The following is a 23,052-nucleotide window of genomic DNA, read 5'->3' as shown; positions in this document are numbered from 1 at the left end:
CCTTTCGGGGTGAGGCGGCGAGACCTCCGGGGAGCCGGAGGCGACAGAGGCCTCCGGACAGACCGCCCCGGGCAAACCGCGCCGGCTCCGAGCGGCCGGGCAGCACGTGCCCCGCCCCGCCCCATCTCCGGCCGCCGCGGGGCGGGGCGAGTGTGGCGGCGACGGCGGCAGCGGCGGGGCCGCGGTCCTGCCCCTCCGAGCGCCCGGGCTGCCTCTGCAGCCGCCGCGGGGCCTCGAGTGAGGAGCCGGCCCAGCCTCGGGGGGGTACGCCCGGGGGCGAGCGCTGCCCTGAGGGAGGGAAGGGGCTCGGGGCGGCGGGAACGGGCAGCGCGGGGCTGGAGTCCGGGGCTGGGCCCCGGCCGGCGGCTGCGGGGTGCTTAGTTTTGTCCTGAGTTAATTAAAACAGCACGTACCGGTGCTCAGTCGTGAAACCTCTTTGCTGGTTGAGTTGATTGCGGCGTCAGTTCGAAGACCGCTTTATTTGCGAGTTCATTTTAAGCCGATTTCTCCAGTGTAATGTAGCAAGAGGGTATTTTTACATTTAAAATAATTATATTGCGGGTTAGCGTTTGGAAAGCAGGTGACAACAGGTCGTGCTGGCGGAGCCTGGCCCAGCCGTTTCCCCTCAGGCAGCGGCTCTGGTGCTGGTCCCAGGGCTTTGGGCCTTCGCCCGGGGTTGAGCTCCTGGCCACGAGGAGCCGGTGGGAGCAGCTCGTCCTTCAGCGGGAGGACGGTTTAGCCAAAATAGAGCGAGTTCTCCAGAGAGACAGGTCGCCCGGGAGCCCAGCAAGCTTGGCGTGCAGCTTGTGACAGCAGCTCCTCCGTGCTCTCCTCTCACGAAGGGCTTTTTGTTGTTTATTTTTAGTCTGGAGCGTTCGTTGTTGAGTCCTTAATGCAGGAAGTGTTCTACTTTTTACTGTGCAAATTAAAGAAATAGTAGAGAATTAACCTTCCAAAACTGATGCTTAAGTATAACTTCGGAACATGACTTAAAAGTATTTTAATATTTAATTTGTGTGCCTGCCTGAATTAATCATTAAATCCATGCTTTTGTAGTTACCTGGCCTACAGCCACGTTTCATCACACAGCCTCCTTTCGTCATACTCTGATGTGAACATTTACATGATGGCAGAACCACTTCACTTGAAGAACAAAGGTAATAACATTGTAGATGAAGGTTAAAGCAGCAGAATCACAGGTACCAACTTCCTGTTGAAAAGCTCTGTTTTGAGGCCGAATTTCTGAAATACCGATCAAAAAATCAGTATTTTGTGAACAAACAATACAGGGTGTGTTTTGCCAAGTGTAGAAACAGTACAGAAAGTTTTAACTGCAGCACATGTGCAATAACAGAGACTTTGTCCACAGCTTGACAAACATATCTTGACTTTGTTCTTCCATAATTGTGTATGTGCTGGATTACTGATAAACATTTTAAGTATGAATATGGCTTATAAATACAGCTAACTCCTAATTATCCAAATTTGCGTGGGCTTGAATGCCTTGGATGATTGGAAAAAAAACCAGGCTAATAGGAGTACTGGGGAAGTTGGTGCAGATACGTGCAGTGGGAGTTGGAGTTCCTTTAGCGATGTTTCTTGCCTTCATCAGTGATATCCGATGCATGTTCCCTTTTACTGCAAATGAGGGGAGAAGAAAAAAAAAAAAGACTTCATTCTGGGAGATCTGAGGTAGCGTGGTATGCAGCCATCCTCAGCCTGGAGTGTTCATGAAATTTCATGTTAGGCGAGAGTTTTAGTTTAGGCAAAATTTACAAGGTCAACTTGCTTCCAGGTGGGGAAAAAAGGCCATGTAAGCTTTATGTTGGCTTGGTGAAAAACTTGGGCTAATAAGCCTGCTGGACTGGAACAAGCTTAGAATGGCATGTGTAATCTAGAACTGAAACAATTTTTTTGTAGGTAAATGAGTCACCCACGTATAAAAACATAGTTCCTAGAATATTGGTATGTAGGCTTGGCTGAATTTTTGTCTTGTAACAGTTGTTTGATAACAAACTCAATGGAAAGACCATAAGGCTTATAAGGTACCCGTTGGAAAGTTAAAATCTCTTGGTTTAGAGTATTTTGTTTCTGAACACCTGTTGATGTGACAAAACTATGCATAAGTATAAAGATAGACCACATGTTTAACAGTATTGAAAAAACTTGTAAAATTGCCTCTTCTGAATTTCTGCCCTATGGATATTGGAAATTATGTAAACGTTTTTTTGTTCCTGCTGAACAATTGAAACAAATTTATGGATGGAGGACATTAGGACTAGTATTGAGTGATAACCACAGAGCAGTGAAACTGGTGCTTTAATAATTCCACTGATGGTAGGTTTGAATAAACATAGTATCAAGAGTGACTTGCAGTGTGTGTCATATCCTAGCATCTCCATTTGCTCAAATGTGGTAGCAGAATAGTAGGAGCAGAGAACAGCCTTCTTATTTTCCTGCAAGTACTCCGTAACACAGGAATGTGTTAGCATTGTTAATCAGATCCCTTTGCAAATACTTCTGCTTCTAGGAAGTTCCATGGGAGGTGTAACTATTAGAGAGAACTTGCTGTTGACAGCTGCAGCTGATAAAGGAAATACCGTGAGTTACTGCACTTTATAATTGCCCCAAATATTCTGAGCATTTCTAGATAGCATAAATGATCAGCATATATTGCTCTTTCTAGAGCTTTGAAATTTCGACCCAAAAGGGGTAGGGGCAGGAGGGCTGTACATTTTGGTACATTAGAGTATTTCAAACCAATGGGCGGCTTCTTTTGGGTAAGAATCACCTAAATTTTTATTCCACAGGTGTCACATTCTGATTTGATTCATGAGAAGCCAAAGAACATGAAATATTCCTCTGAAAATGTTTTCTCTATTGGCTATGATAAGAGTCTTTTTAATTCATTATTATCACCCCCTCAAACGAGGACTTGCCATCATTGTGGTCTGTTTGGTAAGTGCCTGTTGTCCTGTAGTCTGTGATGTATATTGGTGAAACCAGATCAGGAGGTTTGCTTAGTAGTGTCTTAAAATGGATGTGTGTTTTTATCTCTCGGATGCAAATATAGTGACTATTCAGAAGACAGTTGGAGTTTTGGAATGGATAAACAGAAGAGAGCACCTCCTGAATCAAAAATGTTTGGTGCTTTTTTTTTTCCCTTCTTAAATATAGAAGGAATTTGGGACATCTGGGGCAGTAATGTCTGATAGCTACATGTGAATACAAGTACCTATTTGTATGTGCTTAGAACTGTAGTGGAACCATCTTATAAAGCAGTTATTAAGTAATACATGGAGTCTGTATCTTAACAGCTGTTGTCTCTTCTGATATAGATGTTTCTCTTTCACTTTTTTTTTTAAGGATCCCTCAGATGTTCACAGTGCAAGCAAATATACTACTGCTCTGCAGATTGTCAGAAGAAAGACTGGCGAGCACATAGTGTTGTATGTGAGCCAGTTAAACAGAAGTAAGTTTGTTAAAAGTTCTGCCAAATAATCTTTACAGGAGGACAATTTCCTTCCTCATACAACTTTAATGACCACGTAAAGGCACTATTACAGTAAAATATGCTGCTTAGGTTAGTACTAAATTGTTTCATACTTGTCAGAAAACTTAGGTCTGCTGCTTTAAAAGGGTGACTGGAAAGATATTGTCGGAGTTCTTAAGGCATTCTGTAGTGTGATTTAAGGCAAAAGCATTATTTTGACTTGTGTCGGAGCTGTATGAGTGTGCAGTAAGCATACTGCTTTATCACATGACTTTGTTATTGCCATTGATGATGTGGTGAAGGGAGGAGAAATGAGACACTGCTTTCCAGCAGTGGAATGCCCAATGGGTTGCATCTAACAGGTGCTGAAGAGGCACCGTTTGAATCCAACTGTAGCCTCAGTGAACTTCATGGATATTTTATCTTTGAACACAGCTGCAATTAGAAGAAGTTGTCTCAGCCTGGCCATTCTCGAGCTGCTCATTATTGCTTTTGACATGCCAGTTTAGATGCTCAAGAGATCAGTCCCTAATGTGTTTTGATTAAAGTAAGCACCGTTAGGTTATGACACAGTACAAACTGACTGGCTGGCTTTGGAGCAGTTTAGGGGAGCGATCTGAGCATTTGAGCTGACAATGTCTAGCAAGGACTGATAGTCTCAGTTCAGTGAATCTGAAACCAGGTGTTCGTAGTCAAAGTTCACAAGAGATTATTTTTTTTCCCATAAGTTCTGCTCCAGCAACTGAGTGGGGCTGGCATCAGGGATAATCTGGCATATATATTGATATTCATTATGTATTCAACTGAAATAGCAACATTTCTTTTTGTTTGATTTTGTAGTTCTTGAGGTTTTCTTGGGATTACAGTGTTAGCAGAACTCCACAACAACTGTGTGATATTTCTTCTCCATTTGAATCAAATTTATTTTTTGTTGTTGTTGATGGCGTCAGGAAAAACACACCAGATTTTGGGTGACAGGGAACTAACAAATTTGCCATTCTACATTTTCCTGGAGGCAGAATAAGAATTGACAAAAAACACATACTGTGAACACAGCCTTTTTGTTTTACTTGCAAGTAGGTGTTACGAGTCCTACTTGTCTGTCTTTGGTTCTTTAAAATTAACATGTTTTTCTCTGATTACAGTGTAAGTAATAACAGTGGAGGCACGTTACCTGCTAAAACTGAGACAGGAGTTTGTCTTAAGGTATAGAATATGATTTTTCACTGTCTTGAATGGATCTGTTGTGAGCTTATTGCAATATGCTTAATTTAACCTGTACAGGAAAGGAATGAGTTCCAAATATTATAATTTACTCCTTTTAGAAAGATCAGTGCTTCAAATCAAAAGTGACTGGGAGAAACATTTAAAAATGTTACTTGTAGAGCCCTTAGCAATACCAGCAGACAGCTTGTGTTTCTGAAAAAGTTCAAAATCAAGACAGATGTGATGTTGCTAGAGAAATATTTTAGGAAAAAGAAAACTCCTTTGTCATACACTTCTTTGCACTTTCTCATTCATCTGTTTAAATTTTTGAAGGAATTCAGAAAGGAAGCTTCATTTTGAGTCATGAGACTTCTGTTAGTTCATCCTGATAACTTTCTGCTGTCCATGCTTCTGACTATGTTCTAGTAAAACTGATCAACTGATAGTGAGGGACCTTTAGACGAAGAGGTCGTACAAGATGAATAAACGATTTGTAGCAAATTTATTTTGAAATAACAGAAGGTTTTGTTTTTCCCTCATTCATCTGAATCTCAAGCAAGCCCTTGGAAGTAAGAGACCTTACATTGCATATTGAATAATCAAATGTGTTTTACTATTGTACTGTGAGATGCGTTTTTATGGAAAATGTTCTAGAAGGATCTTTGGAAGTAAACAATTAATTTGGCAGTTGTAACAATAATCTCAGTCACTGTGCATTATCTGCAGTATGTTGGTCCAACTGTAAGAGGTTTTCCCTAACGATGTGTAAAAGATAATTTTTCTAACGTTTTTAGGTTGTCGATGCATTAAGCAGGTCACACTAAATGTTTAGACTTCAAATGGCTGCCTACAGTTCAAGCAGTAGCTATAATCTACTGTGTGGTGTTAAGGCTACAAAGAAGCAGATGGAATTCAGGTCCACTTACATGTGCGAGCATCATAAGCAGGAAATACGGCTGAATTATCCTGTAAAATAGGTGTGAAAGGAGGAGGCGAATGTGTGAGACTTCAGCAGTTGTTTTTCATTGTCTGTTCGGTATATCTGTGGTAATGTTTTAAGTTATTTTCAAGAGTAATACAAAGTCTGTAGACTTCTTGTTGAAAGTCAACAAAAGCACTCTTTTACATGCCGCTCGAAATGATAAAAAGTTATTTTTTGTTTGTTACTACAAGGAGCTACAGCTGAACAACTCCAGTTTAAACATAACTTATAGCTGTTTTAATTAGGGTAATTCAACATCTGTGGATTCCGTCAAGACAGGAGAGCCCAGCAAGAAAATAATGCTTTCAGATCTCCAGACTCTAGGGATCAAAAAAGCTATGGAAGTACAGGTACTTTTATTATGGAAGAATCCTACAATGCTTTGTTAGGTTGCATATGGAACTTTGTTAAGTGTATATAGCTGCATGTCACCTCAGCTCTTTGTCTCTTTTTGCTCACATGTAAAACTGTTTTATTTTTATAAAGATGAGTAAATGCAAGCAGAGGTAGGGGGAGTAAGTGAGGAACACTGTTTCTGGGAAGGTGAACATCCCTGGTTTTATTCCCTGCAGTTAATTACTGCTAGGTTCAAAACAAAAGAACATAATCAGATATAGGCTGAAATGCATTTATTGAAATGAATAGTGGTCCTGAATAATATACTGTAGACTGTTCTTGTGTATCATCTACTATGGTTTTTCTCTTTAGGGTACAGTAACAAAGTTCAAGAGTCCAAGTGAATTTTATATACAGATGAGTTCTCCGGAAGTTTTAGACCAGATCAGTAAACTTTCTGTGAAACTGCAAGACTGTTACGCTAACACAGTTATTCAGGAGCAATATTTTGCTGTCAAAGGGGAAGTCTGCGTTGCAAGGTGTTCTTCGAATCAGGTAGTGTCTCATCATCCATAAAATAACCATTCTTTGTTGCGCTCTTCTTGTTTTGCTTTTATGTCTCTACCAGTGAATGCTGCTAATTAGAGGTCAGTTTACTGGAGTGGAATTGTTGTAGTAACTAACTTTGTAACATCTGGAACACAAATTCAACATACTGATTATTTTTTTTTCCCCACTTGAGGAAGTTTACTTCGATATGTGTATGTACTCAAACACTGTAGGCACTTTTTGTGCTACTGTTGCTCGAAGGCTGTGTGTATTCTTAGCAAATTTAAACTACTGTAGTTAGATCAGTTTGGAATATAACTCTGCTTATTTAAGGAAGTTACTCTTACTTCATTTCTTACCCAACTTCTTGGATTGCATTTCTATAGCCACATCTAGTTTCTGTTTCCCTTCCCATCCCTTTTCTGTATTTCTTCCCCTTTTTCTCCTCCATTGTTAGCAGATTCTTGATTTACTGTATGGTAGCCAATATCCATAGGAGAATAATTTTATCTTCACAGCAGTCAACACTACAGTGAGTTGTGTTCATTTCAGTCACTTCAGAATTGGTCAGTGCATTGGATAAACAAATCTAATGTGGTAAAGCAACACGTTATGTTCTTACCAAGATTATAATTTATTCCTACACAGACCTGGAATAGAGCACTGGTAAAAGATGTGGATATGTTGCAAAAGAAAGCACAAGTATTCTATATCGATTATGGAAATGAAGAAAATATTCCACTCTCCTGGATTAAAGCTCTGCACAAAGACATGGAACTGTTGTTTCCTCCATGTGTGAGTTCTGTTTTCCTAACAGTAGCTGAGGTGTTTTAAATGAATAGGTCTGAAATGAGTCTTAACTCCTGTCTCAGTGTAACTGTAATTATCACAGTATTTTGTGTTCAGTGAAAGTGATGCATAAAAACTGCTACACTGCACTAAGGTTCACCTTCTGAAATGTTCACTCACTAAACCAGCATAAATAGTAGGAGAATCAGAGGAAATGCAGCTTACAGTTTGAGCCTAATTTCCTAATTCTTAACTCTTGTGAAGAAGTTAACTGAATTGATAGTGCTTCAAATTCCAACAGCTTTAACTTTTATATGCAAGATGATATTTTTGAGAGCCTTTTGAGAGACTTTTTGAGAGCCTTGAGTTGCTTTTTCTAAAGGGCAAACAACCCCCTATCCCTTCTTGTTCTAATTATAATTCTTTCCAGGCCATTAAGTGTTCCTTTGCTAATTATGATCCAAAAGAAAAAGGACGGAATGAAGGCATTGCCAGCTTTTCTTCCCAGCTCATGGGAAAGCACTGTTCAGTAACTGTTGTTGACATATTACAGGAGGAAATGATGTTGAGTTTTGCTGTAGATGTTCTTCTAGATTTTGGTAAGTACTTGGTAGTGTGAGGGGGGGAAAAATACAATTGATAAGGCTTTCATTTTCACTTTCGTTCCCCCCTACCCCTGCCCAATATCTTTAAAAGAGGAGAGTTGTTTTTCTTTGTTGGTTCTCCTTCTTGTCACTGTCACAACCTGCCCTTGATTGTTTGGTTTATTTTTTTGTGGGTTGATTGGTTGGTTTTTGGGGGTTTGGTTTGGTTTGGGTTTGTTTGGTTTTGGGTTTTTGTGGTTGTGTTGGTTGGTTGGTTTTACTTTTATTTCATTCTTCCATATAGAAGTCATTTCAAAATGTCTGTACCTGAAATATCAATTTCTAGTTCCACTCAGAATTTTGCAACTTTTGTTCTATTTCGTACAAGCTCACTAAACAAATATCCCACAGAAAGTGCAACCACTAGATATTGTTGCATCTAGTTGGAGAACTCTAGGCACATTTCTATTTCTAACTTAGCGAGCATCAGTGGATAGAGGTGAGCAGAGCACCTGACCTCTGAGGAGTCTGAATTCAGATTTTTGGTTGAGCGGAGGGCACTGGCTTTGATTGTGTGCTTGTTGTCATGATTTGGAGGGCTATTTTGTTTGTGTTTTTTTGGTGGTTTGTTGGTTTTTGTTTGTTTTTTTTCCCGTCTGCAGAGCAAGAATGATACAGTGCTAAGAGCGTATTTTCATTGGTGTGCAGCCCACAGAAATTTTGAAGGAAGCGATCGTTGATCCTCTTGGCTTGCAAAAATCCCTGATGTGCAGGAAGCTTATCGCCATGTCATAGTCCCTGCAATCTATAACATGATGGTTCACCTTAGACCTGTGTAAATTCAACTGTTTGAGGGTTGTGCTGGGCATATTTCACATTTGGTTGCTTTACAGCACACTAATGGCAAAGCAATATAGCTTGTCAGCCTCTTGAAGAGAAGATCACAAAAAATGTCACTGCATTCATGAAAGCTTGCCTGCATCTATTCCATGACTTTACAAGCAACTTAAGCATCTGTATTCAGGTTTTCAGTTGAAAATAATTATATTGAAAGCTTGAAATAATGCTTCATATATCAGAAATGGAATATGTAAGAGCTAAGAAACTCAAGATTTCTTTGTAAATCTTGGTAACTCATTGCATACTCATACAGACGTAAGTTGTGAATCCTTGTGTGAAAAGCTGCAATCAGTTTTTCAGCCAACAGTCTTCAGTGGGGATGAGTAAATGTTGATTGTTACTACTTTGCTCATTTTATTTAGTCAAACAGTCTTGGAGCTGTGAACATCTTCAGAAAACTCAAGTAGCTGAGTTACTCTGAAATTCTAAGCATATTAAGTACTCAACAAATACGTAGAACATCCTCACCTTGCAATAGGGATATAGGTCAGGCTCAGAAGATGGTTCTGAAATAAATGATGACTATCCTAGATGGTAAATTGTTTTCTTTTTTACATGTGTATTTTAGGAGACTGCCTAGATAAAGTACCTTTAGCAATCAGGTCTGATTTAACTCCAGGAGGTAATGCCCAAAGAGCAGACTGTCTGAGAGGTAAGCAAGCAAATCAAACTTCTTAGTAAGAGACGGAAAAAGCTTGGGGAATTTTAAGTCCTCCTGTGTTGTGTGATATTCTGAAAGTAGTAAATATTTTGGCTGTCCACTTGCATTGCCTCCTATTTAAAATATTGGCTAGTAGAGCTTCCCTCAGGTCACTAGTGACAGTAGCACATATGCTTTTAATAGTCTAAAGTACTTGTTTAGTGATGATTATATGAGCATTAATTTCATATGACAGGAGCCTTCAAGGTCCAAAGAGTCAGGAAAAAGAAAAACAAACAAACAAAACTGCTTTAGCATGTTTAAATTTAATTTAGTGCAGTTTTAATCCTGGCTGGTGAGGTTGCACATTTCAAAGTCATCTAGCTTTTGATCAGTAACCTCTTTTTTAAAATTTATTTTTATATGTACAGTGTCAGAAAACCATTCTAAGGGAAGTAAAGAGAAAATACCTGAAGATGAAGAATTTCTTCACTGTGCTAACTCAGTTGCTGATTGTATCTCCTTATGTGTCGGAGATGTATTTTCTGGTGTTGTTTCCTGCATTGAAAATCCAGAAAACTTCTTCTGTCAGCAGATGCACAATGCCCGTAAGTGACACGTTGAAAGCGGGATGTAACATACCTGGTCTGGCATTTTTCTCTTCAGCAGGGGCTGGAGGGAGCTGTTGCTCGTCTTGTAGTTTGACCCAAAATGATGAATCCAGGTAGCATTAGGTCATGCCTCAGTCGGTTACAAGCCATAGTGGTGTAGAGAATGTTTTGGGCAGTTCTAGCTGTTATCGCTCGCTAACCTGTAAGCTGATAATTTGTGGGCTGAGGAGCGCAGAGTAGAAAGATGGTGTGGTATGGATTTTAGCAATCTGAAGTCAATTTGTATCACGAATATTTAATGTTAAATATGTTCTCTCTCCTGTTCCAGAAATGTGACTTTCTAATTACTTTGTTTATTCCTTTGATGCCTTGTTGCTTTACCCCTGGAGGGAAATGTTTCCTTATAGGCTGGGTGCGTGGACAGAGCTTCTTTGTTACATAGTATGGGGAGAATATCTGAGTATGAGAAGGCTAGCTTAATAGTGCCCAAACCCTGCTTTGGTGTATTCTGGTACAATAAAACATAAGACCGTAAGTAACATGACAGTGGGCCAGAGTGCCAGGCTGCAGGGACTTCTGGTGCCTCTCTGACAGTGGCAATAAACAGATGTCTGGAGAGAGGAAGAGCAGAGTAAGTTTGTAGGATGTGTCCTCACAGTGCTGCCTGAGCCAGTGGGTGTTTTGGGGGCTAAAAGGGCTTTGGCAGCTGGATGTGATCTGATGTATCTCCTACAGTGGATTTCTCTTCTGTGTACTTGTGCAGCCTTTAAATTCCATGTAGACTCGTAGCGTAGCATGTCCTTTGGCAAGAAGTGACACTCGACACCTGCCTGTTGTTTGAAGAGTTGTCTTCCTTAGTTTCTTTCCAGCATGCCTCCACTAGCTTGGTTTCAATTCCTGCTGGCTTCAGTTGTTCCTGTGTTAAATAAGTCTGCGACTGGTTATCCCTGTCCTCTTCTCCACTGTGATTCATTAGACTCCAGTGAGGACTCTCTTCCGTCTTACTGATTGAAGAGTCCTAGTTTCATTGCTGTTTTGGTATTATGTTAAACATTATGTGAAATAATCTCCATGATACTACAAGATGTTCTTCCAAGCTTTGAACTTAAGATTTTTGTACTTTTGTAATAACTAAATGATGGCATATGTTCCAAAACCTTTGTGTTTTAACATCAGGTCAACTCGCTGAACTTCAGGTATCTCTTAATGAACATTGTGGCAAATTTGCCAGTAGTTCAGCTTTCCGTCCCGCTACTGGAAATGTGTGCTGCGCCCAGTTCACAGGTAAAAATGGAGTGAAAATATGGCTCTTAATTTATGTAACTTTATAAAATGTGTTTGTTTTTTGTAATAATTATGTTTAGAAATGTTTAATATAGAGTTTATTTTATTCATGTCTGGTTTTAGCTGTTGATAGCATTTGGTAGTGATTTTTAAAAAGTATTAATAGCTAATGATGACATCTATAAAATACTAGTTTAAAAAAATACCATAACATGGTCACTTCATTTAGCAAAGTCTTTAACGCTGGGTTCGTTTTTGTATAAAGGAGCTTTTTAAGAAATCATGAAGAAATTTTATATTCATATAGATAGATATAGATATATATAAGCACTATTTCACGTGGCTGGAAATAAATATAGACTTGAAATTTTAGACCCCAAAAAAGGGACAGAAGAAATGGGTTTATATGTCATGATGCAGATAGACTTCTCAAAATGTTATTTAGCCAAGACCTGGTAGTCCTGATTTGTATGTTCATAACTTAGTTTCCACATGACACTTATCACTGATGTCAAGTTTCTACAAGTCTCATGAAATATTAAATCTTGCCCAAACACAGACTCCTATTCTGCATAAAACAGTATTTTGTGCTAGGAATTGTTAAGCCTATATGAAGGAAATACCTTTTGTCTATTAGAGTCTGAAGTCATGTTTGCCTGAATGCAGTAGGATGACGATGAATCTCTTTTCCTCACAGATCTTTCTCTATTTCATGCAGCTTTAAACAAGAAAAAGAAACCTCTTATGCTTTTTTTCTGGTCAGAAATGTTGCTGCAATAATTTCTTTATGTGACTGATAAAACATTCCCAGTCATTTATTTCTTTCTATTTCCTGTGGTTTTGCTTCTTTGAATAAATTAACTGCGGAACTGAACAGATAAGATGAAATAAATGCTTTTTGGCACATTCAGAAAAAGCTGGTACTGTCAATAAGCCGTCTTAGCATTTGAATGAGCACCGGTTTCAGGTGCCTGGCTAGGGAAAGCTGTCAGCTCAGTACCTCAGATGTCCTGGTAAACTTGAGTAAGCTTGTATTTCTATTTCTCGAATATTTTAATTGAATTAAAATACTTAAATACTAGATCTGTTGTGTGGCCTTTGAATTGCATGTCATTGTGGTCAGCTGAAATACTGTTTGGTGTGTGTTTAAATGTATTGAGCTTAAGCACTACACGCACGTGATGTAGTCAATTTTTTGTTGCAGTATATATTTGTGAGGCGGGGCTCTTTACGGAAAGAATGAGTTTGCAACATGCAACTCATGCGAGGGGTGATGGCGGTAGATGTTGCATTCATAAGGATTTTTTAAAGGTTTGCGTGAACTGTAGTGCTGATGGTTTATGTTGAGATTTATGTTGTATTTTTATATTGGTCTGACCAAAAAAATCATTCTGTTCTCAGAAGTTAAAAGCAGTACAATGAACATCTGTATCTTCCTTTCTAGAAGACAATCTTTGGTATCGTGCTGCTGTTACAGAATATGTTTCTGAAGATTCTGTTTTGGTGGGCTATATAGATTATGGCAATTATGAAGTTCTTCCGCTGGCTAGACTTCGTCCTATAATTCCAAGATTAATGGGCTTGCCAGCTCAAGCCATAAGATGTGCCTTGGCAGGTATGAAATAAATGATAAGCTGTTTCAAACTGGATAGGGGCAAAATAAGTGGAGTTAGTTAATGATCACACCTGTAGTATCTTATATTGAAATGTGAGGAGGATGGAGATAACAGTAGGCATGATTTCCAGAATTTCCAGATTTCTTGTTTGTTGGGCCGTATCTATAAAACATGACAAATCTCTCCTAACGTACCTGGTGACCTGCAGTCGTATGTTTGGAAAACATGGTTATATTAACACATCTGTTTAGGTTTTGCATGTGCTTTTTTTTTTCTAAGCAAAATTCAGTCATCTACTGGATGTGTGGAATTCTTAAATCTGTTTTGGTTCTAACACCGGTGTAAAATTTCATTTTACATCTTGAAATTCAGAACTGTATCTGTCCCAGTCCCCTGGGGCAAATCTAGTGAAACTACTAGTAGACCATTATTTATTAAATCTAAGTACTACGAAAGTAACTCACCCCCAACTCCTCATGCTTATAACAAGATTCCAAACTCAGTTATTTAGACTCTGAACTTTTGTAGTACTGCTGCTTAATCTTTTGTTGTAAGCAGTGTTACTGTACCTTTCCACATATTGTTGAGACTTGGACTGTCCTGAAAACCTGTCCATGCTATCTGACTTCTTAGGTGTTAAGCCACCATTAGGAACCTGGACCTCAAAATCTATTTCTTTTATGAACCAACTGGTGAAAGACACAGTGGTCACAGTAAAAGTAGTGGATAAAGACAGTTATAGATGTGTGGTGGAGCTTGTAGATGCATCAGTTACTCCAGTAATAGATATATCAAGCTGTCTCATAGAGAAAGGCTGTGCAGCTGAGGAACCAAGGGTGGCCTCGCCAGCAATCGGAATGAGTGATGTTAAGAAAGCAAACGGTGAGTACGAGCACATCCTGCTGAACTGGCGTTATTTACCTCTACTGGAGTGGGTACAAAGAATGCAGGTTCTTAACTGGTAAGAACTTTCCAGTCTGGCTCATGAATTCTAATCTTTGCAGATCTGAAGTTCAGCTATGGCAACTTTGCCATGAGGAAATCGTGTGTTTGCTTGTGTGTCTGTGTGTGTATATATATATATATATACATACATATGTGTGTGTGTGTGTATATATATGTGTATACATACATAACAAAGTTGCAATTGCGTACTTTTGGAAGACCATACTAATATTTCAGTTTCTCTGGTTAGAAGTGTTACAGTTTCCAGTTGAAGCAGGATTGACTAGTTAGTACCTGCTTGTTCTTGTGCCCTTGTCCTTTAGCTCAAATAGTACTTCATCCTCATTGTTTTATATTTCATACCTAAACCCTCACACAAAAAAGGCCATTTAGGTATCACCTTGAAGTTGTAAAGACTACTGCAGTCAAATACATTTTCTAGGACTTTTGCATTTAGTGACCAAAGTTTCAATTTCAGACATTTGCAAATTCTGTGTCAGATTTCTCTGTGTTGTGGGAAGATTCCTAGCTTCTCTCATGAAGCATGTTAAGCCTCTCTTTTCTATCCTATCTCTGGTAAAACTCTTCTCCCATAATCCATTTGTACTGAAAACTGAGGGAAGTCGTCTTGTCAAGGTTGTGTCCAAATCCCTTAATTTTGATCTTCCTTACTAGATGCTTCATGGCCAGGACATGGTTATTCTTTATCTTTTTTCAGAAGGGTAAGGAATCCTGTATAAAATTCAAATGACCAGTAACTTTCATGGTTCTATCCAAACACGTTTTGGTCTATGGCTATCATCACAGACCTGTTTTGTACTACTTAAGTTTCTTGGTTGCTTCTCAACTTTTTTTAATTTCTTGCACGGAGTGGGAGCTTTAGTATGGAGGTTCTAAACAGATTATCAACTTTTGTCTCATGTGTTTTAAAACTTTCACTTTTATATTGGAATTTCAACAGATACATCTCTCTGTTGACTTGCAAAATACATTTTCATTAACTTGTTTGCTTTACTTAAATTTAGTGATTAAATCTGTGATTGCTGGATCCAGCATGCTATAACAGTAGGTCTTGGTTAACTTGCCAAAAATTAAGAAATGGTGTACTTTTTGGTTTAGAGAACTAATTGGAAGAATAATAAACTTCTTTCAGATATTTGGAGTATAATATACAGTGCAAATTTCTGCAACCAGTCTTTCTATTAATCTTTTTGTTGTTTCTCCTCCTTAGACCATTTCCAGTACTCTCACTGACAGCTGTTTGCCTCTTCTTTCCTCTCTAGAGGACACAACAAACAAAAGAATTTGCAAGTGGAGTAAATTAACTCTTAAACAAACAGTAGATGTCGTAGTGTGTACGCTGTACAATCCTGGAGAGTTCTACTGTCAGATTTCAAATAGCAGTGGTAAGATTATTCAGCTTTTTTCCTTCTGCGAGTTTCTTTGCTTCCTGATTTGACATTTATTATAGTTGTAATGCATTACTGTTTCAAGTGAGCTTGGAGCACCAAGGCTTATCTCTGAGTTTTTGTATCTTAAGAATACAAGTGGAATGATGAAGAAATTGGATTGTGATATGTAGTGACTCTGAGACTGAAATCTGAAAATGTTGAAGGTAACCAGTTGAATAAAACTTAAGCTAAGAATGTAGAGAAAAGTGAAAAGAGCTACCATAACCTAGGCAAAGGTTATCTAAACAAAAGATAGCAAGTAAGAGAAATGTTCCCTGTGCCCATACCAATATTGACTGGAGCTCACTTCTAGTACTCAGTCCTGTTCTAATTTATAAAAACTTACAAAGATCCAAAAGAGAGAAAATTACATGAAAATGAGAAAACACAGCTTTTGAGACTTGACTGCCCCTTGGATAAACTCAGAAAAATAATCTTGTTCCGCTGCATATAGAAAGACTTCTGATAGCTGCTGCCTTTTTAACTTACTAGAAAATGAGCATGGTGAAATTCCGTGGCTGGAAGCGGAAGCTAAATGCATTCAGATTAAAAATATAGGGCAGATCTTAAAAAATGAGGGAAGTTTATTCCTTGACTTACCTAGGGATAGTATAGATTCTTCATGGCTTATCACTTTTAAAATATGACTGAATTCGTCTCTAAAAGTGATGTTATAGAAAAGCCTAAAGGACTTGATGTTAAAAAAAAAAAAAAAAAAAGTAAGCAGGGTGAGATCCCATGATCTGTCATGGCTGTAAAATACACTTTAGATTTTGGAGTGAAGGCTGCTTTTTGGATTAGTGGGAAGAATCACTGGTCATTTTGCTGTGATACTGAACTAATTTGCCAGTAAGTATCAGCTGTCTCACCTCTTCCTACTAATAAGACTGTCTAGTAAATTAAAGAGTTAACTCAGTGTCAACAGGTTGTTTTTTTGATTCTAAAATTCACAGAAAACTCACATCAAATCTTTTATAAGTAAGCTATACAGTGAACAGTATTGATAAATTTCAGGTCAGCTTGTTTTGTTGATCTCGTCTTTTTCTTTCTTTCTTTCTTCATAATTTTCAGAGTTACTTGCTCTAAACTCACTTAACAAATCATTGTCTGAATACTGTCAGAAAACACCACTGAATAATTTTAAGCCTGAGAACGGAGAACCTTGCTGTGCTTTTTTCCCTTGTAAGTAACATATTAAAATATTTTATTGTTTTTACAGTGAACATATGTGAATGTAAAGAAAAAAAAGCTGATAGTTTGCATTGGCAGAAGGTAGCAAAGAATTGGATTTATTTACTAAAAAATAAATGCTGGTAAACTTACTAAATGTGTGAAGTAATTTTTTTTTTTTCTTTAATTAGCTGATGGTAACTGGTACCGTGCTTTGGTGCAAAACGTTACTTCAGATGGATCTGTTAAAGTATGTTTTGTGGACTATGGAAATGTTGAGGAAGTACCAATGGATAAAATACGGCAGATCCCATCCTCATTCCTAAAACTTCCATTTCAAGGAATTAAATGCTGGCTTTCAGGTGGATCTTCATATGGATTCTTTCTCTTATAAGACCTTTTGCATTTAGAGACTTGCTGCTTTGGGGGAAGGAGGTGATAACAGGGTACTTCACAGAACATTGGTTTGCATTTCGTCGTTTTGTTTTTATAATAAATGTCTGTGTTGCTTCCAGCCTCTGGAAACTGTGGGAGCTGTTGTTTTTAGCCTTGTGACCTCTGGAGATCCAGTCCAACCCACTTGCTGAAGCAGGTTCACCTAGAGTAAATTGTATAGGGATGCGTCCAGGTTACTTATGGATTTGCCAGTCAAAGGGAACTTGTCATTTAGTTCTGCTTCATCTGTAGTGCTTACTAGCTTTTGGTTGCCACCTTGCTAGGAGTAAATGTGCTTTTGTGCAACTTAATTATTTCTCAAAAGTTTTGCAGGCAAAGGAGCTCATCTGTTTTTATGAAGCAAGTTGTCCTTTCTCTGTAGGGGTGTTTCATTTGATTCCTGCAGAGTTGGGCACTGTACTGCTGTTTCTCAGTCTTCTACCAGTTCTCTGCCTCTTAGTTTTCCACACCAAATCACTCATAATTCTACAGAATTATTCTTTCTAATGTAGTCTACTTGTTCTAGAAATAAAAACGGGGAGAAAAGCAAAAAGCTCAAAACCACATTTTGTCAAGGTGTCTTCTACTGTGGTTTGCGTTGGTTTTTTTTGAAACAGTTTTTTTTCTGCTCCTTTGATAAAAAAGCTCCATTAAACTAATTAATAAACAGTCTCAACAGTGTTATTCTTGCTAAGGCGCAAGGATTTACTTGGTAGAATAATATCGGAAAAAAGCCTTGGGAGTCTTTAGGAAATGTGTTCTCTTAGAAGAAAGGAGGGAGACCAGTGAACAGGATGAAGTACAATGTGTATCACTGAGGTAGTAAAAGTAGCTTTGGTATTTCGAGTTGTGCTTTAATTTTTTTTTAAAAAAAAAAAGCTTTTCTTTTTTTAAAGGAAAATATAATGCTGAAGACAGTTACTTAATGGAGCTGTTTTGAGCAGTTCTCCTACTTCCTAGGTATAAAGCCTGGTAACAGCAAATGGATTCCAGAAGCTACAGCAAGATTTCACATGTACACTGCAGGGATAAAGCTTCAAGCCAGAGTAACCTCCCTTTCCAGCTATGGGGCAGGTGTCGAGCTTATTGACAATTCCACAGGTCATCCAAAAGTGATCAATGAGATATTAACCTCTGAAAAATTGGCTGTAAAGGAAGTTCTAGAAGATACAAATAACCTTCCAAACAAGTCTGTTGACAAAAAAGGTAATTAAATGAATGTTAACTTTTAGATTGAACAAGAATTTTCGCTATTCCAGTCTATAATCATGGTCTTGCTGTTTAACTATAGTTCACATCAATAATAAACTTGCGTAGTTTTGATTATGTTGTCAGCTTTTACAGTTAAACACAAGCTGCCCTTCAGGTGGCATTATAGACCGATGGATAAAAATCACTGCGTTTGTCTTAAATGAATTTTATTTGAGTATTTGATAGTAGAGAGTTACAAATTTGCTATGACTTGAACTTTTCACATTTACTTTCCAATATCTTATTTTTTGGAGGCTTTTTTTCTTTTTACTTCAGCTGCTTTTATAAGCTAATAGTTTATGAACAGCAAATTAAGCAAGAATGATCTTGGTTTTGGTTTCCTCTTCTTGAGGTAAGGATGTGTAGTTGTCTGTAAAATTCAAAAAGATACTCTGTAACAGTAACTTATAATACAAATGTGCTTGGAGGAAAGTGCTACACTTCATTTTCTTGCTATTTCCATTAGAAACCTCATGTGGACACTGGAAGTCAATTGAATTTGCTATAGGTGAATCTGTATGTGTCTGTGTAACTGAAGTTGTAAGCCCAGACTTGTTCTATGCTGTACCAGTTGAAATTAAAGGTAAGAAAAGGTGTTCACTGTTCCTAATACCAATAAGAAGTCCTGCTGCAAACTAGTTAGTAAAATGAATGCCTATAGTGAACTGAACGTCATGGTAATGTAGCTCTGACAGTTGAAAAATATAAAAAAACTACGAAGGTGGGAGTGGGGGAACTTAAAAATTAGTATGCTCTTCGCTATACTTAAATGTGGTTAGTTATCAAATGTGTTTTTTCTGTAGATCAAGAGAAGCTACATCAGCAGTTGGTTGAAATAGAAAGCTATTGCCAGTCTCGTAAGACCCAGCCCTTCAGACCACAGCTGGGAGAAGCCTGTTGTGCCTTGTTTTCAGGTGGGGCGATTGTTCATTCTTACATTTCCTTGACCAGTGTAAAACACAACTTTCATTTTTGCTTTAGACAAAGGAAAAAAAAAAAAACCAACTTTACTTGCAGATCTCTTAATTCTGTTCCAAAGGATAGCCTGGCTGTGTCTTTAGGGCAAAGAAACCACGTGACACTTCAGGAGAGAAAACAAGGAATAGGATGTGCCCTGCAAAATCTATGGAGCTTTAAGAGGAAAGAACAGCTAATTACTGTTTAAGCTGAAATTTATGTTCTCCTGAGTCACGGAGGCATGAAATTCATGGCAGAGCAATGGTGCATTTGCATCCATACAGACCTCCTGGGTCGGGGGTGCCTGGATGGTGGTTTTGTTGTTGCTTTGTGTGAGCACGGGGTGGTGATGCTGCCTGTGACAACTGATTGTTCTGCCTTGTTAGCCTGGCAAGCTGTCCACGCTCACTGAACTGCTGTTCAAGTTAAAAGTATTCTTAACAGTGAGCAAACTTACTTTATTTCTTAATCTTTCATAAGAGAGGGTACTCTGCTGCTATATTAGTTCAATATTTTAAAAATAAAGTAGCATTGACTCATAAAAATTAAATGTTGATTTCATGTGGATTGTTGCAGGAGATCTGTCAAAGTACTGAAAATGAATTTGTGTGCTAGACAACAGCTCATAGAAAACAGGATAGATGAATTAACAAAAGTACTAGCCAGACCATGAGATTATACTTAAGTGTTTGACACTTTAACTTCCACTTTTTTTGTTGGTTTGTTTATGGCTCTTCAGCATAATTGAGGAAAAAGGATGATTTTTTTTTAGTTTTTAAATTTGGTTGTATTTTGAGAGGGAATATGCATTGGAAAACAAGGGTAAGGAGCTAGAAATACAGTCTGCAGACAGCCTTAAAACAGTATTTTAGTAAAAATCTGTATAATTTGAGCAAAAGTCTGAAAGCAACACTTAAATCTTTATGAATACAGCAGTCAGAAACTATTTGCTTGTTCTAGGGGCTTGCTTCTTGTCAAGTGGTCTTTTGTATATACCAGAGTATTTAAAAATTCCTGGAAAACTCTACAGATTCTTGTTCTTGGGATAAGCTGTGTTTGTAAGATGGTATTTCACATGTGATTTTTCTTGTCCCATTCTTTTCAGGTGATGGCCATTGGTACAGAGCTCTTGTTCTAGACGTTTCTGAGTCTCTAGTGCAAGTACTATATGCAGACTATGGGAAGACAGAAATTTTACCCCTTTCAAAGGTGCTGCCCATCACTGAATCCTACTTAAAGCTGCCTTTTCAGACAATTACATGTTCACTTGCAGGTAAAACAAAAACACAAAAAAACCACACAAAAACCCAAACACAAACATACCAACAAAAACAAAACCAAAAAACTAAACGCGCACACACCAAAAAACCAAACCAACCAACCAAAAAACTACATTCCTCCAAAAACCCCCTGACTGGGTGTTTTCTTGAACATTATAAATCTGTATCTATCCTGATGAATGTTCATTCCTTAATACTGACAAACAATGTAATGATCTGCTGAAATGGTGTCCTGGTTAATACTGCAAAAGCTGGTTTAGAAAGTACGTTTTTAATTATTTATCTGCAGAATAAGCTATTTATATTAGGAAAATTTAGCAGCATATTTTCTAAAAGAGTGATAGCACTACTTGTAAGATTCAAGTCATATCATAAAGGAATTATTTCTAGAACAAACATGATTGTACTCTATTTTTTTGCAGGAATAGAGAAAGCCGAGTGGTCTTCATTATTATTGGACAAGTTGAAAGAAATGTTATTGAATCAATATGTCACGATTACAGTGAAAGGGATTAATGGAAATGTCAATTCAGTAACAGTGGAGAAACTTAGTGAAAATGGTAGTGTGAATGTAGCTGATGAACTGGTAATGGAAGGTTTGGTCAAATCCTGCAGGGCTGAAAACTTGAGTACTGAACATCAAGGTACTTACTCTCACTTAATTACTTCTTAATGTAAACTTAATTTGAAGACGTATGGGCACGTGGCATGCCTAAGTGACTTTCCTTGCAAAAATCTTAGAGAATTCCACATGTCACCTCTTAAATTAGGGAAGCAGTGTCTGTGTGTATTTTACTCATTCGCTTGCTTTATTTTTTGTAGGTGATGGAGGTGACACCAAATGCTGCTGCACAGAATTAAAAATGCAAGTAAGATTCAGTCCAAGCACTACTCAAAATTTTTATTTCCAGAACTTAAAAGAAACCCTATGATGGAAGCAAATGGAGTAGGGAGATAGTAGCTAACTGAAACATTGAAGATACGCAAAGTGAATATCCCAACGCATCTCAGGTTTTTTTTATATGTGGTAATAATTAGAGCACCCTGAAACTTCATTAGCCTGTGTATGCAGGCTCAGGAGTGTTACTGTTTTCTGTTGTATAAAGGTAGTTGTGGCGTTTTGCATTAACTGTGTCATTTGGAGAAAGGGCAGCTGTTTTTTCTTTTCGGTAATATGGCTGTGCTTTGCTGTGGATACAACTTGGCACACAGCTGCACATGTAAGAAGATCCTTACAATGTGTATTTTGGGTAGCAGAGATTAATATTAATATGTGCCACAGTTTCAGTCATGGAGCTAGGGCTGAGATTCTGAGTTCAGTAGAACACTGGAATTTGTAACAGTGTTTGCCAGTTGAAAGTTTGGGCTTTTTTCCTTTTGAAAAAAAATGTCACTTATAGATATGGCATAGTCCTGTAATTTTTGAAAGCTTTCTGGTTTTAAGCTTTCTAATTTTTTATTTTTACTTAGACTATTTATGAAAAGTTAGAACTTTACGTTACTAAAAGTAAGTTGAAGTGTACCAGAAAAGATGCACCAGCCTTTCTCAAAGTGAGGATCTCTGTCAGATGAATGAGCAATATTTTGAATTTTAAAGACAGAAACACTGTTCAAGGGTGGTTCAAACTTACCCCTCTCCAAAAACATGCACTATGTTATTTTGGAGGTAGGAAAAGAGCATTTCTGTTCAAGGTCATTTAGACCTTTGCTGCCTCAGGGTAGGTGTAGTTACCAGGAGTTAGTGGCAGAAAGGCAGGAAAACTGTGCTGTCCCTCAGTGTAATTGATTTATCTGTCCCACTGTAGGCTGTTGAACCTCCCTTTCCCTTCCCCTCCCTATCTCTCCGATCTTACAGCTTGATCTACCTTACGTCTTTTCTAACTTCAGTTTGGTCACTGTTTTCTGTTATTCTTCCTTACTTGGGTAAGTTTGGTTCAGTGTCTCATGGCAGACAAAGAGAAGACAGAAGATTCTAATATACCTGAAAGTATCAGGAAATAGATGTGTGTGAATAACCAAACTTAAGATCTTGATCTCAGTCCTAATTTGAATATTTTGTCAATTTGGTTTGAGGAAGCTGTTGCTTCAGGAAAAAGGAAAAGGGAGGGGGGAGCAGGAGGAAGTCAGCTACAATTCTGCTGGCTTTTTCCCCTTCAGAAGATTTTACAGCAAGGAACTGTATATTCATTGAACTAATATGGGATTTAGCTGAGTTTGCAGGTTTAGAATCTAACCCAATATGAAATCAGCAATTAAAAAAAAAAAAAATTCTATATGTCTAATTCTATCTGCTTATTCCACAGCTTAAAAAGCATGAACAGATCCTACTCTTCCTTTTAAACAAGTATGGGAATCCAGATGGATTTGCTGAAATGAAAAATCTCTTGGAGCACTGAGTCTCTGACATGTGCCGTTTCATTTGTATGTATACCAGGTCGCTGCAGTTCCTTTTTTGGAAGAGCGAGTGTATTTGTCAGCTTAAAAAATAGTTGCTTTGTAGAAATTCTGCTGTTTAAGTACATGTATTTATTTGTATGCTTGGATTGTTATTGTGAAATAAGTATGTAACTTGA

The 23,052-nt window shown here is 38.1% G+C and overlaps 1 protein-coding gene across 1 annotated transcript; it reads left to right on the top strand.

Moving 5' to 3' along the window:
• The first annotated feature begins 1,123 nt into the window (after window positions 1-1,123).
• Window positions 1,124-22,875, top strand: TDRD1 (tudor domain containing 1). Its single transcript, XM_065639009.1, has 24 exons — window positions 1,124-1,157; window positions 2,531-2,601; window positions 2,811-2,958; window positions 3,367-3,472; window positions 4,639-4,699; window positions 5,927-6,031; window positions 6,390-6,572; window positions 7,215-7,361; window positions 7,786-7,954; window positions 9,408-9,491; window positions 9,911-10,087; window positions 11,267-11,374; window positions 12,819-12,989; window positions 13,624-13,872; window positions 15,219-15,341; window positions 16,458-16,568; window positions 16,748-16,918; window positions 17,952-18,197; window positions 18,709-18,825; window positions 19,046-19,156; window positions 20,305-20,472; window positions 20,902-21,123; window positions 21,302-21,348; window positions 22,783-22,875. The coding sequence occupies exons 1-24, from the start codon at window positions 1,124-1,126 to the stop codon at window positions 22,873-22,875; spliced, it is 3,222 nt and encodes a 1,073-aa protein (XP_065495081.1).
• The last annotated feature ends 177 nt before the right edge of the window (window positions 22,876-23,052 follow it).

Source organism: Caloenas nicobarica, chromosome 7 (assembly GCF_036013445.1).
Source record: "Caloenas nicobarica isolate bCalNic1 chromosome 7, bCalNic1.hap1, whole genome shotgun sequence".
In the NCBI taxonomy this organism is placed as follows: domain Eukaryota; kingdom Metazoa; phylum Chordata; class Aves; order Columbiformes; family Columbidae; genus Caloenas; species Caloenas nicobarica.
This window is presented reverse-complemented; position numbering and strand designations above follow the sequence as displayed.